The sequence below is a fragment of the Argentina anserina genome, chromosome 4 (assembly GCF_933775445.1).
Source record: "Argentina anserina chromosome 4, drPotAnse1.1, whole genome shotgun sequence".
In the NCBI taxonomy this organism is placed as follows: domain Eukaryota; kingdom Viridiplantae; phylum Streptophyta; class Magnoliopsida; order Rosales; family Rosaceae; genus Argentina; species Argentina anserina.
This window is the reverse complement of record NC_065875.1, coordinates 6,536,240-6,547,035: the sequence shown is the minus strand read 5'-3', so window position 1 is coordinate 6,547,035 and position 10,796 is coordinate 6,536,240. Positions and strand designations below refer to the sequence as shown.

At 37.8% G+C, this 10,796-nt stretch overlaps 1 protein-coding gene across 1 annotated transcript; it reads right to left on the bottom strand.

Moving 5' to 3' along the window:
• Window positions 1-3,825: 3,825 nt before the first annotated feature.
• LOC126792097 (uncharacterized) lies at window positions 3,826-7,222 on the bottom strand. Its single transcript, XM_050518586.1, has 8 exons — window positions 7,070-7,222; window positions 5,956-6,100; window positions 5,755-5,811; window positions 5,356-5,547; window positions 5,183-5,250; window positions 4,960-5,072; window positions 4,157-4,552; window positions 3,826-4,075 (listed from the first exon to the last, which is right to left on the bottom strand). The coding sequence occupies exons 1-8, from the start codon at window positions 7,220-7,222 to the stop codon at window positions 3,826-3,828; spliced, it is 1,374 nt and encodes a 457-aa protein (XP_050374543.1).
• Window positions 7,223-10,796: the final 3,574 nt, after the last annotated feature.

Below are 10,796 nucleotides of genomic sequence, written 5' to 3'. Positions count from 1 at the left end.
TATCTTAGCGCTTAGAAATTACAAGGTAACATGTCATTCTCAATCTTACCACTTCATTGATTCATCTCTTATTTAATTACTTAGCGCATCTTAGATAACAAAGGGATCATGGTTAATTCCTAGTGATTACTAACAAGTCAAGCATGTCACTTACTTTAACAAGTTAACAAAAACACTTAAGAATCCTATATGCAAAACTAACTTAGCGCCTTAAATCACATATAGTTAACGCACAAGAAAGAGAATCATTAAATTATTGAATTATAAACTCACGACATCTACATAGAAATCATAGAAAACAAAATCAAAACTACTTTATAACATCTTGCAAAATCGTAAACTACATAAGAGTACTCCACAAATTCAGAACTAGCCAAAAAAATAAACACAACATCACATAAAGAATCCAAACCGAAAACATAAGTGAAGAAGTAACGAGTTACACTTTGTAAATCTCCTTAGCGGTATCAAAACAAGGCAGCACGGCTTCAACTTGAATGGCAATCCTAGGCGTAGCGCTTTGGATCGAATGGAATGAAGGGAAGATGGTGTTTTCGCTTGAATGGCTTTGAGGATGATGAGTACTGTTTAAGGCAAAGCTTTGGCTAGTCTTGTGAGCAAGGTTGATGATCATTTTATGTGGAAATGAGGTGCTATATATAGAGGAAGAAACCCAAGGGTTGATGGCCACAAAGTCCACAAAGTTGAAACCAAATTGGTTGAGGTTTCCTAGATTCGGCAGATATGACCTTTGTCCCTTGTTGGGGCTATAACTTTCTCTGATTTCTATAAGGATTGCATATCTTTTGCATTAATTGCATATCTTCTTCCTCCTTTAATGTTGATTTATTTTGCACAAATTTCTTTCTTTGAATTAGGGAGGTAGCAAAAGTCTTAATTGTTGCAGCCATGTTTGATTTTTCTTACCTCTCCTCATTAAATTTGCTGCATGCCTTATTTGACTTTCTTGCCTCTTCTCATTTAATTTGTTGCATGTCTTCTTTGACATTCTTTGGTGTAGGGATTTATGGACATTCTGATATATATATTTGTGCTCTATATGCAGAAGGAACAAAGTCCCAAGTTTCCCTCATAGCCCTTGGATCAAAACCAAATCAATGGCTAAGATAATTCTGCCGAGTTCACTAGACCTTCGATCAATGATTCGGTCATATCTCCCTGTAGGAATAAGATATTAATTTGATTCCAAATCCTACAGAAACTAGACGCACATAGCTTTCTATCCATATAAGGCATATCTTCTAACTCGATCGGAACTATCCAAGGGACCCCGTCGAAGTTGGACTACGAATCTTAACAACATTTTCATTCTTGCATTGATTTGGCTTTTGAGTGTATCTTCTTCTCTTTCCTTGTGGAACTAGGATTGCTTTTCTTCTCCAACATGGATTTGTATTTCCTAATAAGAATAAGTATGTTAGAAACAAAGAAATACGAAAGGATGAATTCTTCTCGAACAAGGAATCATATCTGAACAAGGATTATTAACACTTAGCACGATTTCATCATCAATTCATTCATAATTGATATAAGCTCTACCTAGACATTTATTCATACAAAAGAAACTAAAATATACTAAATAAGAGGTAACAAAGAGTAAGAATATGACATAAACATATTAAGAACGTCACACTTTGTGCTCCTATCATGTAAGTTCAGAAGCTAATGAAGACACTCCAACATCCCTCCTCTCCAACAACTATCATTGATATTAAGGATGAAGGAATGATTGAAGTAAACATTACCTGACTACCTCAGTAGGAACCATATACCATTTCTGAAGAAATCCCCTACATGGTTGACATAAACCATGAAGAAGTAGCAACAACCACTTTGTATGGTACAAAGGTAACTTACAAACATCACTTCATGTTTTACTTTCGTACTTTAAGTCCATAAACACTCATATGTTTATCTTTTGTGTAGACTTCAACGTCCTCTGTTGCGGCGAATGCCCCTGTACCTCAAGCAACACCTACTATTGGATGTCTGACTATTGCTCCAGTGACTGAACCTTGATCAGATTCTATCTTGCCTTCTATGGCAAACAACCTAACGGCTTTGTTGGAAACGAGGCCTGCTAAGTCAATATAGACTTCCCATAGATGAATCAGGCAAGAATACTGCTGGCGAGTATGGCCTCCTTTGACATTACCATTTTTGAAAATTGAGCCAAAGTTATGGATGCATTCAGCTGCTAAAAGCAAAGTCTCAGAATATGATGAGCTTGAAATTAATCTAGAACATCTGACAATATTCCTTGGTGAACACAACTCCATAGAAGAAGCATTCAAAAACCTAGCAGAGCCCACTTTAGCACTCAAGACCACTTTTTCTTGAAACTCTGACCCCATCTAGGACAAGTTTCATGCAGCCAACACCACTGGCAAACTTGTAATGTCAAAGAGCATTGCAAGATGCTGAGATAGTAGCTATCGAGGAAGAGCAAGTGGCCCAACTCCAGGAAGTCCAAAATGTCATTCCTGACCTGCAAAGCCTTAAAAACCAAGTGGAAAAAGCTGAAGCTGAAGAGATGAGGATGAATAACCTCACTCGCCTGAAGGCTAATGCCATAGATAAACTACTTTTAGATATCCACCTTGCTGGACAACTATTGTATACTTAAGCCCATTGGGCCTATAATAATATAGTTATTTTGTTAAATCCTTATGGCCCAACAATAAATAACCAACCCATATCAGAGACTAGTCGAAAAACCCAATCAAAGTTTCAACGTGCCAATTAATGATAAGTTTGAATTCAAACCTAGGGAACGTACGCGTAACCAGCCTCATAAATCGCACGAATCTGTTTCAGTTGAACATCATAACTACTCATAACTCTCCGTTACGATTTCCCAGGATCTGCAACGCATCCCAACTATTGGATTTCAACACCTCCCTCTATAAACCGAGACTCTATTCTTGATCAAAACACAACCAAATCAACTAGTCTCAAAGATGTCTACTTTCTTGCTCTCGAAACCCCTTTAGTTCCACAAGTTCTTCCCTCCAGACCTGGCCTTCAACCTCAATTAGATTTACTTAAGCCTAGAAACCTATCCTCAAACATAAGTTAAGCCTAAAAACTTATCCTTATGTTCCTCTTTACTAATACCCTAGAACTGAGGAGGCAAGGAAAATACTCTTCTTTCTTTAGCTCCAATCTAGGTGTCAGGACAGAACAACAAGCCTGTCTTAACCCTTCTTGTTGAATATTCACGTTCTGTAATCCTTCTTTGATCCGCTTTGTTTGCACGACTTACAAACAGTAGGAGGCGAGGGGAGGGTGCTTCGCTCGCGACTGGCAACCAGCTTTTGCATAGCTGTCCCTCTGGATGGAGGAATTAGGCGGGGATGACAATAGTCCATCATGCTACGGCAAGCATGGTATCAGAGCCACTTACTAGCTTTTGTAATCAATAGTTAGATTTATTGTAAAAGTTTATGGCCACAAAGCCACAGTTATGTGATAAACACATATTGTTCATATTGAAAAACACTTGATCTGTTTCTTTGTTTATATTGTAAACAATAAAGTTTGAATTTTTATAACCGCATGTGTTGGTTCAAAAGTGTATATAATAGATGAAACCCTAACAGTTTCAATAAACTCAAACAGTTTCTAACAAATCAACAAATCTAGGCCACAAAATCTCATAACTCCGGCAAACGCGAAATAAACCGGCGAAACGGTTTAAAACACAATAGCCTGATGAATCTTCATAATGTTGCCTCATGTTTAATTGGTTAATGCAAAGTAGCAGCAACCAAGAGAACACAAGTTTGGGACTGAGAACCAATGTCACTTATTTTCCACAATAGGTGGTGGATCTTCAAATTCCCAAATGCTTGGAAAGTACTTCTTAAGATGGCGACCATTAATAGAATTTTGGTGAATCTCACCATCAATATCTCTGAGGTAATAAGCCCCCTTGCAGACAATCTGATCAATGAAAATAGGTCCTTCCCACTTAGAGGACCACTTGTCGCGCCCTTCCGTTCGTTTGCCAAAAGGTAACAGTGTTTTCCACACCAAGTCCTCAACTCCAAAGCTGCGTCCCCTAGTGTGTTTATCATAAGCTTGAGCCACTCACTTTTTCTCTAGAATAAGGTTGTTCATAGCCTCCATTCACTTCGAATCTAAATCCTCGTGCTCTTGGTACATAGCCAGAACATAGTCCTCTCCAACCAATTGTTGTTGCTCTCGAACTCTAAGGGATTGGACCATAATCTCCACAAGTAAAACAACATCATGGCCAAACATTAAAGCATAAGGTGTTATGCAAGTCGGAGTACGCTTAGAAAGTCTATAAGCCCACAATGTATTATCCAACTCTGTATGCCACTCCCTTGGATTTTCTTCTAGCATTCGCTTGAGAATGGACAAAATAATGTTATTACTCACCTCAGCTTGGCCATTCTCCTCGGCATAATAAAGAGTAGAGTGGAGAAACTTGATCCGGTAGCCCCTGAGAAACTCCGTAGTTTCTTTGGCCATAAAAGTTGTCCCTTGTCCACCACCAAGCATCCTGGTATGCCATACCAACAAATAATATTCTGGAAGATAAACTGAACAACCATTGCTGCGAAAGCTGACTTAACAGGAATTTCCTCTACCCACTTAGTGAAGAAATCTATAGCTAGCAAAATATGCTTGTGCTTTCAAGGATGAATTATGGTGAATTTTCCCAATAAAATTTAAAGCCCAGCCATGTCCTGGTCATAGTTTAATAATAGGCTGCAAAGGTATGTTAGGAATGTGTAGAACCGGTCCATGCATCCTTGCGTAAACCTAATACAATCCTTTAACATAGATGGCCAATAAAAGCCATAGTGGCGAATGAGCCACCTCATCTTTGGGCCAGCTTGATGAGAACCAAAATTGCGTAGATGTACCTCTCGTAATCATCTCTTTGCTTCAGTACCATATATACACCTCAAATCAACTGCATCTTCGCCCATGCGTAACAAGTCATCACCTTTAAGTAGATAATTAATAGCAAAATACCTGACTTTCTTGTCTACATGTGTTGTAGGGTTCTTTAAATACTGGATAATTGGCCGCTCCAATCCACGTTTATAGGATCCAAAGTTGTAACTAGCCACTCATCTTTAACCTCTTTCTGTGCCATAAAGGAAGGAAGTGTGTGTCTCTGTACCTTCAAAATCCTCTCTCGAACGTCATCTGTCAAGCTAATCACAGTGGCTACTTGTGCCAACTCATTCACTGCAAAATTTCGTTCTCTTAGAATGTAATCAAGCACCACATCTGCGAACTAGTCCAAAAACTCTGATGCTCGCTCCAAAAAAGGAAGTATAGTTAAAGTAGTACACTTGTAAACATTCAACTGGTTAATCACGAGGAGAGAATCACCTAAGACCTTAACCTGAGTCACTCCCATCTCCAGCAAAAGTTTCATACCAATAATGATTGTCTCATACTCTACTTGGTCATTGGTACACCTCCACTCAAGTTGGAAAGAATAAGAATGTCTAGCCCCTGTTTGGCTGATTAACGCTACTCCTGCGCCAGACAATGTGTCAAAACTGTTGTCATCAAAATGCAACACTTACGCCTGTGCGTGAACAACAGCTATAGCACGGTGCTGATCTTCAATCACCTCAGTAATATGATGATGTAATAAAAAATCTGATATAGTATGTCCTGTCAACGCCTTTAAAAGACTGTACTAAAACTCTGACAAGGCTAAGATCCACTTATCAATCTGACCTCTAAGGATAGGTCGAGTAAGCATATACTTCACCAAATCAGTTTGTGCCACCACCACTGTTGTAAAATAAAGCATATAATGGCGCAACTTACAAACAACAAAGTATAGTGCCAAGCACAACCTCTCAAATGGCGACTACCGAGTTTCTGCATCCAACAATGTGCGGCTTAGATAGTAGACTACATACTCAACCTTCTTACCTCCTTCACCAGTATCATCTTGTGCCAATAGTGTTGGTATAGAATAAGTAGAGGCTGAAATGTATAACTTTAATGGAATACCAGGTCTTGGACGGCGAAAGACAGGGGGATGACTCAAATGTTCTTTTATCCTATCAAAAGCCTCCTGTTGTTTTCAGCCCCACTGAAACTCCTTGTCTGTTTCAATAAGGATGAGAAAAGTGCAATCTTCCCTGCTGAGTTAGAAATAAAACGCGTAGAAAATTGATCTTCCCCAATAAACTCTGAATTTCCTTCTTGTTTCTAGGTGCTGGAGCATCCAACACCGCTTTTCACCTTGTCACTAGCTACTTCAATAACTCTTTCATGCACAATGAAACCTAGAAAGTCTCCAGCGCAAAACCCAAAAATACATTTAGTTGGGTTCATTCTAAGCTTGTGTTTTCGCATACTGGTGAACACCGTTATGAGATTGGCAATATGATCTTCCTTCTATCTAGACTTGACTACCATATCATCGATGTAAACCTCCAAGATGCCCCCAGTACATTATGAAAAATTAGGTGCATTGCCCTTTGGTATGTAGTACCTACATTCGTTAAACCAAAAGGCATATTGGTGTATTCAAATGCACCAGTGAACCTTAGACAACGAAAAGCTGTTTTGTGCCTATCCGATTCATAAACTGGAATATGATGATATCCAACGGTACCATCCAAACAAGACAACAACTCATTCCAGCAACTGCATCTACCAACATGTCCGCCATTGGCATATGGTAAATATCTTTTGGTGTTGCCAAGTTAAGATTTCGATAGTCTACACAAACACGAATTTTTCCATGCTTCTTCCTCAGTGGCACTATATTGGACAACCACTGAGTGTATTTAGTTGGTTTGATAATTCCTGCTTTGAGCATATTCTAAACCTCTGTCTTGACTGTTGTAGCTGTATTAGCACTCATTCGCCACTGAGTTTGTTGAAAATTCTCATTCATTGGCAAACGATGGTAAACAAGTTCTGTTGAAAGTCCTGGCATATCTTCATATTTTTTTGCAAAACAGTCATGGATCTCCTGCAACAACACAATTAGTTGTTGTCTTAATTACGCATTCAAGTGCTTTCTAATACTAACCTCCATCGGTTCCTTTGTTGTCCCCATGTTGACTTTTTCTACTGGATCTTTCACTTGAGGTGTAGTATCATCCAAAGCTGCTTGCGCTAGCTGAATAAACCCCTCCTCCTGAACCTTCATTAAATTATCCTCTATGCACTCTACTAGTGCCATTGATTCACAGGCCTCCTACTCATCTCTATAAATAGATATACGTTGGAGAAACGATGCACATGCTTGTCTTGTCCTCTGACATGTGTGTATTCATGGATGATCTTTTTGGGGTTGCACGATGAAGCCAGGTCTATGTATATATGCTTTAACCTGTGCCAAACCCCATTGTGTTAGCTCTATTAACGTCACCCCAACTGGATGACCCTTGTGATCCATTCCAACAACTCTAAGAGTATGGTCTTTGATAAACTTTAACAAGCTTTGCGAGATTAGTTGCTAGATTCCATATCAACATCTACTGCTGTAAAGTAAAAGGAATACAATAAGCTCCATGTCTCCAATCACGTCCTAGAATGATGCTGAATAGAGCAGTGCAATCTGTAACAAAGAAAGTCTGAAATAGTTATGATGGCCCTATCTTCACTTTTAAGGATCAAGACCCTCAAAGTCTTGGTGAGGTTACCAGCAAAACTCATAACTTTAAGATTGTTGTTCAGAACTTTCTCCTTTTTAATCTTACGTGCCTCCACTGTTTTGACTGTAATGATACTTATCTGTAACAACTAGAAAAATATATATAAATATATATATAGTATATAAAACCCTATTTTGTTATGTTATATATATATAAGTATGTATTTTGCTGAAAATCTTTTTTTAAGTCTTAGGTTGTTTCTATGCTTTGGGTATTAATAGAAGAGAAATCCAAATTTTGGTCTAAAACCCATGACCTGACCCAAACCCAGTTCAGCCAAAAACAAGTAGGAAAGAAGATGATTACAGTGACAACGATCAAAACACCCGACCTTCTCTTCACAAACTCAAAACTTTGTCTCCTTTGTTCATCATGTTCTTCCTCTTTACTTCCTTTTCAGATTCTCCTTTATCCAAAACCTAGCCACCGACCTTAATTAAGCCACCAATTTCTATCCAAACACTTGGGGATGCATGAGGTGTCAACTGGGTGGAGAGCAAGCTTTCCAACAGATGACTCTTCAAAGCTATTATGCAGAACTGGAACCCTAGAAGTATGAGAGCAAGCTTTCCAACAGATGACTCTTCAAAGCTATTATGAAGAACTGGAACCCTAGAAGTATGAAGATGCTAGGTCTAGAACCCAAATGGCTAACGTTTCAGGTGAACAATTCATATAAGTTTCATTGATTCCTTTCTTAAGCTCCAAGTTCTATCCCTTTTCAAGTACTATAAATAGGAGTGTGTTTCTATGTTTTTAAGATAGGATTCTCAGAGGTTTAACCTGGATAGAGAGCATTGGAAGAGAATATGTACTACATTTTATTCTATAATTGTTGGGCTAAGTTGAGATTTTGATGTTCTTAGTTTTCTACAATTAGAATTTGATATCTCTATTTAGATGTTAGATTGGAATTGATTTTGTCAAGTTAGAATTTGTTTTGGTTTTCTAAATTCTGTGTTGGTTAAAAATTATGTGTTGGTCAAGTTTTTTGTTAGATCTCCAGAAATTTATTCTTTTAGAACATGTGAACACTGATTTTGTACCTGGAATTCGAAATTCCATAACTATCTATAGAAATTTTGTTTGTAATTGTTTCTAACTCTGAAATTTTCTTTAGGATGTCTAGTTTAATTGTTATGAAGACACCTACATGATTTACCCAGTCAAAATAGTTCGTTTTTAGCCAAACGTTTTCCTGTATAGAGACTCGTCATAAATTACTGAAACTGTAGTTGAACTTTGAAAATTCATAATTTATTCTAGAAACATTGTTTTAAAGTGATTCAAAGTCTCAACGTTTTTTTAGAGTGTTAACTACAAGTGTTTAGAATAATTTAAGGTCAAAATCATATTAGTTTGGTATAGGTTTCGGTGTGTTTGTATTAAGGTCAAAAAACTAAAATATTAGTTCTGTGTTGTTTAAAAACCAACTTTTGGGGAAACAAAGGTTGTGCTTGTTTGTTAAACTTTGTATCAATGCAATCCTTTAATAATATGACATTGATTCTATGGTTTGACCCTTTTATTAGGAGGTTAAGACCTGAGGTGGAAATGAGCAAAGGTAGGAGGACATTGGGGATCTTCTATGATTGTATATATATGCTGTTTGGTTTTCTTGTCTGAGTTGGTTGCTTTTGCTGCTGGTTTCTAATCCTATTGTTGATTTGATTATATGTGCTACTAATATTACTACATAATGAATTGTAGGAAGGGATGGTGTTATGGTTAAGGCACTTTTGTGTAGTTGAGTCCCTAACCTTAGCAGGTACCATATCCCATGTATGCCTAAGATAATACGCAAGTAGTATAGGATATGTGAAGGGTAATTCGGGATTAGTGAAAGGGGAATGGGCAAGATGACTAGCAAAAGGGGTTTATGGGAATGATGAGGGAATAATTGATGTAAACGAAAACTCTAAGTCACCTTAGTGGTAAAATACATGGTATGGGACATGTAGACCTAGTGTTTTCTAATATATGAACTGTGTGAAGTAGAAAAAGTTGCATCAATATGTTGGTCATGGCTAAAATTAATTTGAAGAGGTTTGCCTCCTATTGAGTTTTATATGCTCACCCCTTTATAATATTTTGTATGTGAGGAACAAGTTGTTTGAAGTTATTGTTCAGGAGTGTTTTACTGTGTGAAGCTTTGCTTGCTCTTTAGTTTCCTAGAATAAAAATAGACTTTGATGAGTCTATCCTTGTAATATGTTTGAACTTTGAATAATAACGTGTTTACCTTCAGTTAGTGTCATTTGAATTTCTTTTTCCAACTTTTTTCATATTATGTTATGGAAATTCATTCCATATATAGAGTATGAATTACACCTAAAAAAACATTTTACCAAAAATTGAGGTGTGACATAAACATCATAAAGAGTCTCTTAAATTCCGTCAATATGGTCGGCATCTCCGTTTCAGATCTCTATGTGCTGAAAGCCACAGTTGCAACCTCTTTAGGTGACAACTCTGTGATTGGAACCTCTTGAACATGTGAATTACTGCCAATGAACATGTGAGATGGCATAGGTCGTGGAAAAGCATACTTGGATGAAAGAGTATAGACCATATTCCAATCTAAAGTGAGCTCCTTCTCTAGTTCTTCTTCAGTCGCCATCTCCTCTTGAAATATGTCAAACATGTCACAATCCATAACAGGGGAAACTTCTTCCTCCGGTGATTCCTTATGATCTCACAAGTCCACACAAGGTTCATCATGATTAGGTTCTATTGGTGAGCGAGCAGCAAATTGACTAGTAACAGACTCTGCTAAAGTTTGTTTCCGAAAAACCTCTGTAGCAGTAGTGTCAGGTATAGGCTCAGTAACTAGTTTAACCACCGGACTTGTTGTTGGTTCTGTAGAAACCCTTTTTAGTTTCCATTCAAACCTTGTACGCTCTACCCTTCTGATGTGATGATTCTGCTCTAAGCTCTCTACTTTCACGTTTCTTTGGAACCCTCTATTCTAGAGGCGCATAAGATAGTCTGTCATGCACTGAAACTATGTGCTATTCTTCAATCTTCTTTGGTTCGTGAAGTCTCTTGTGAACACTTTTTCGTGGAGGTGCATCTTTCCACTGTCTATTGATAGGCGCA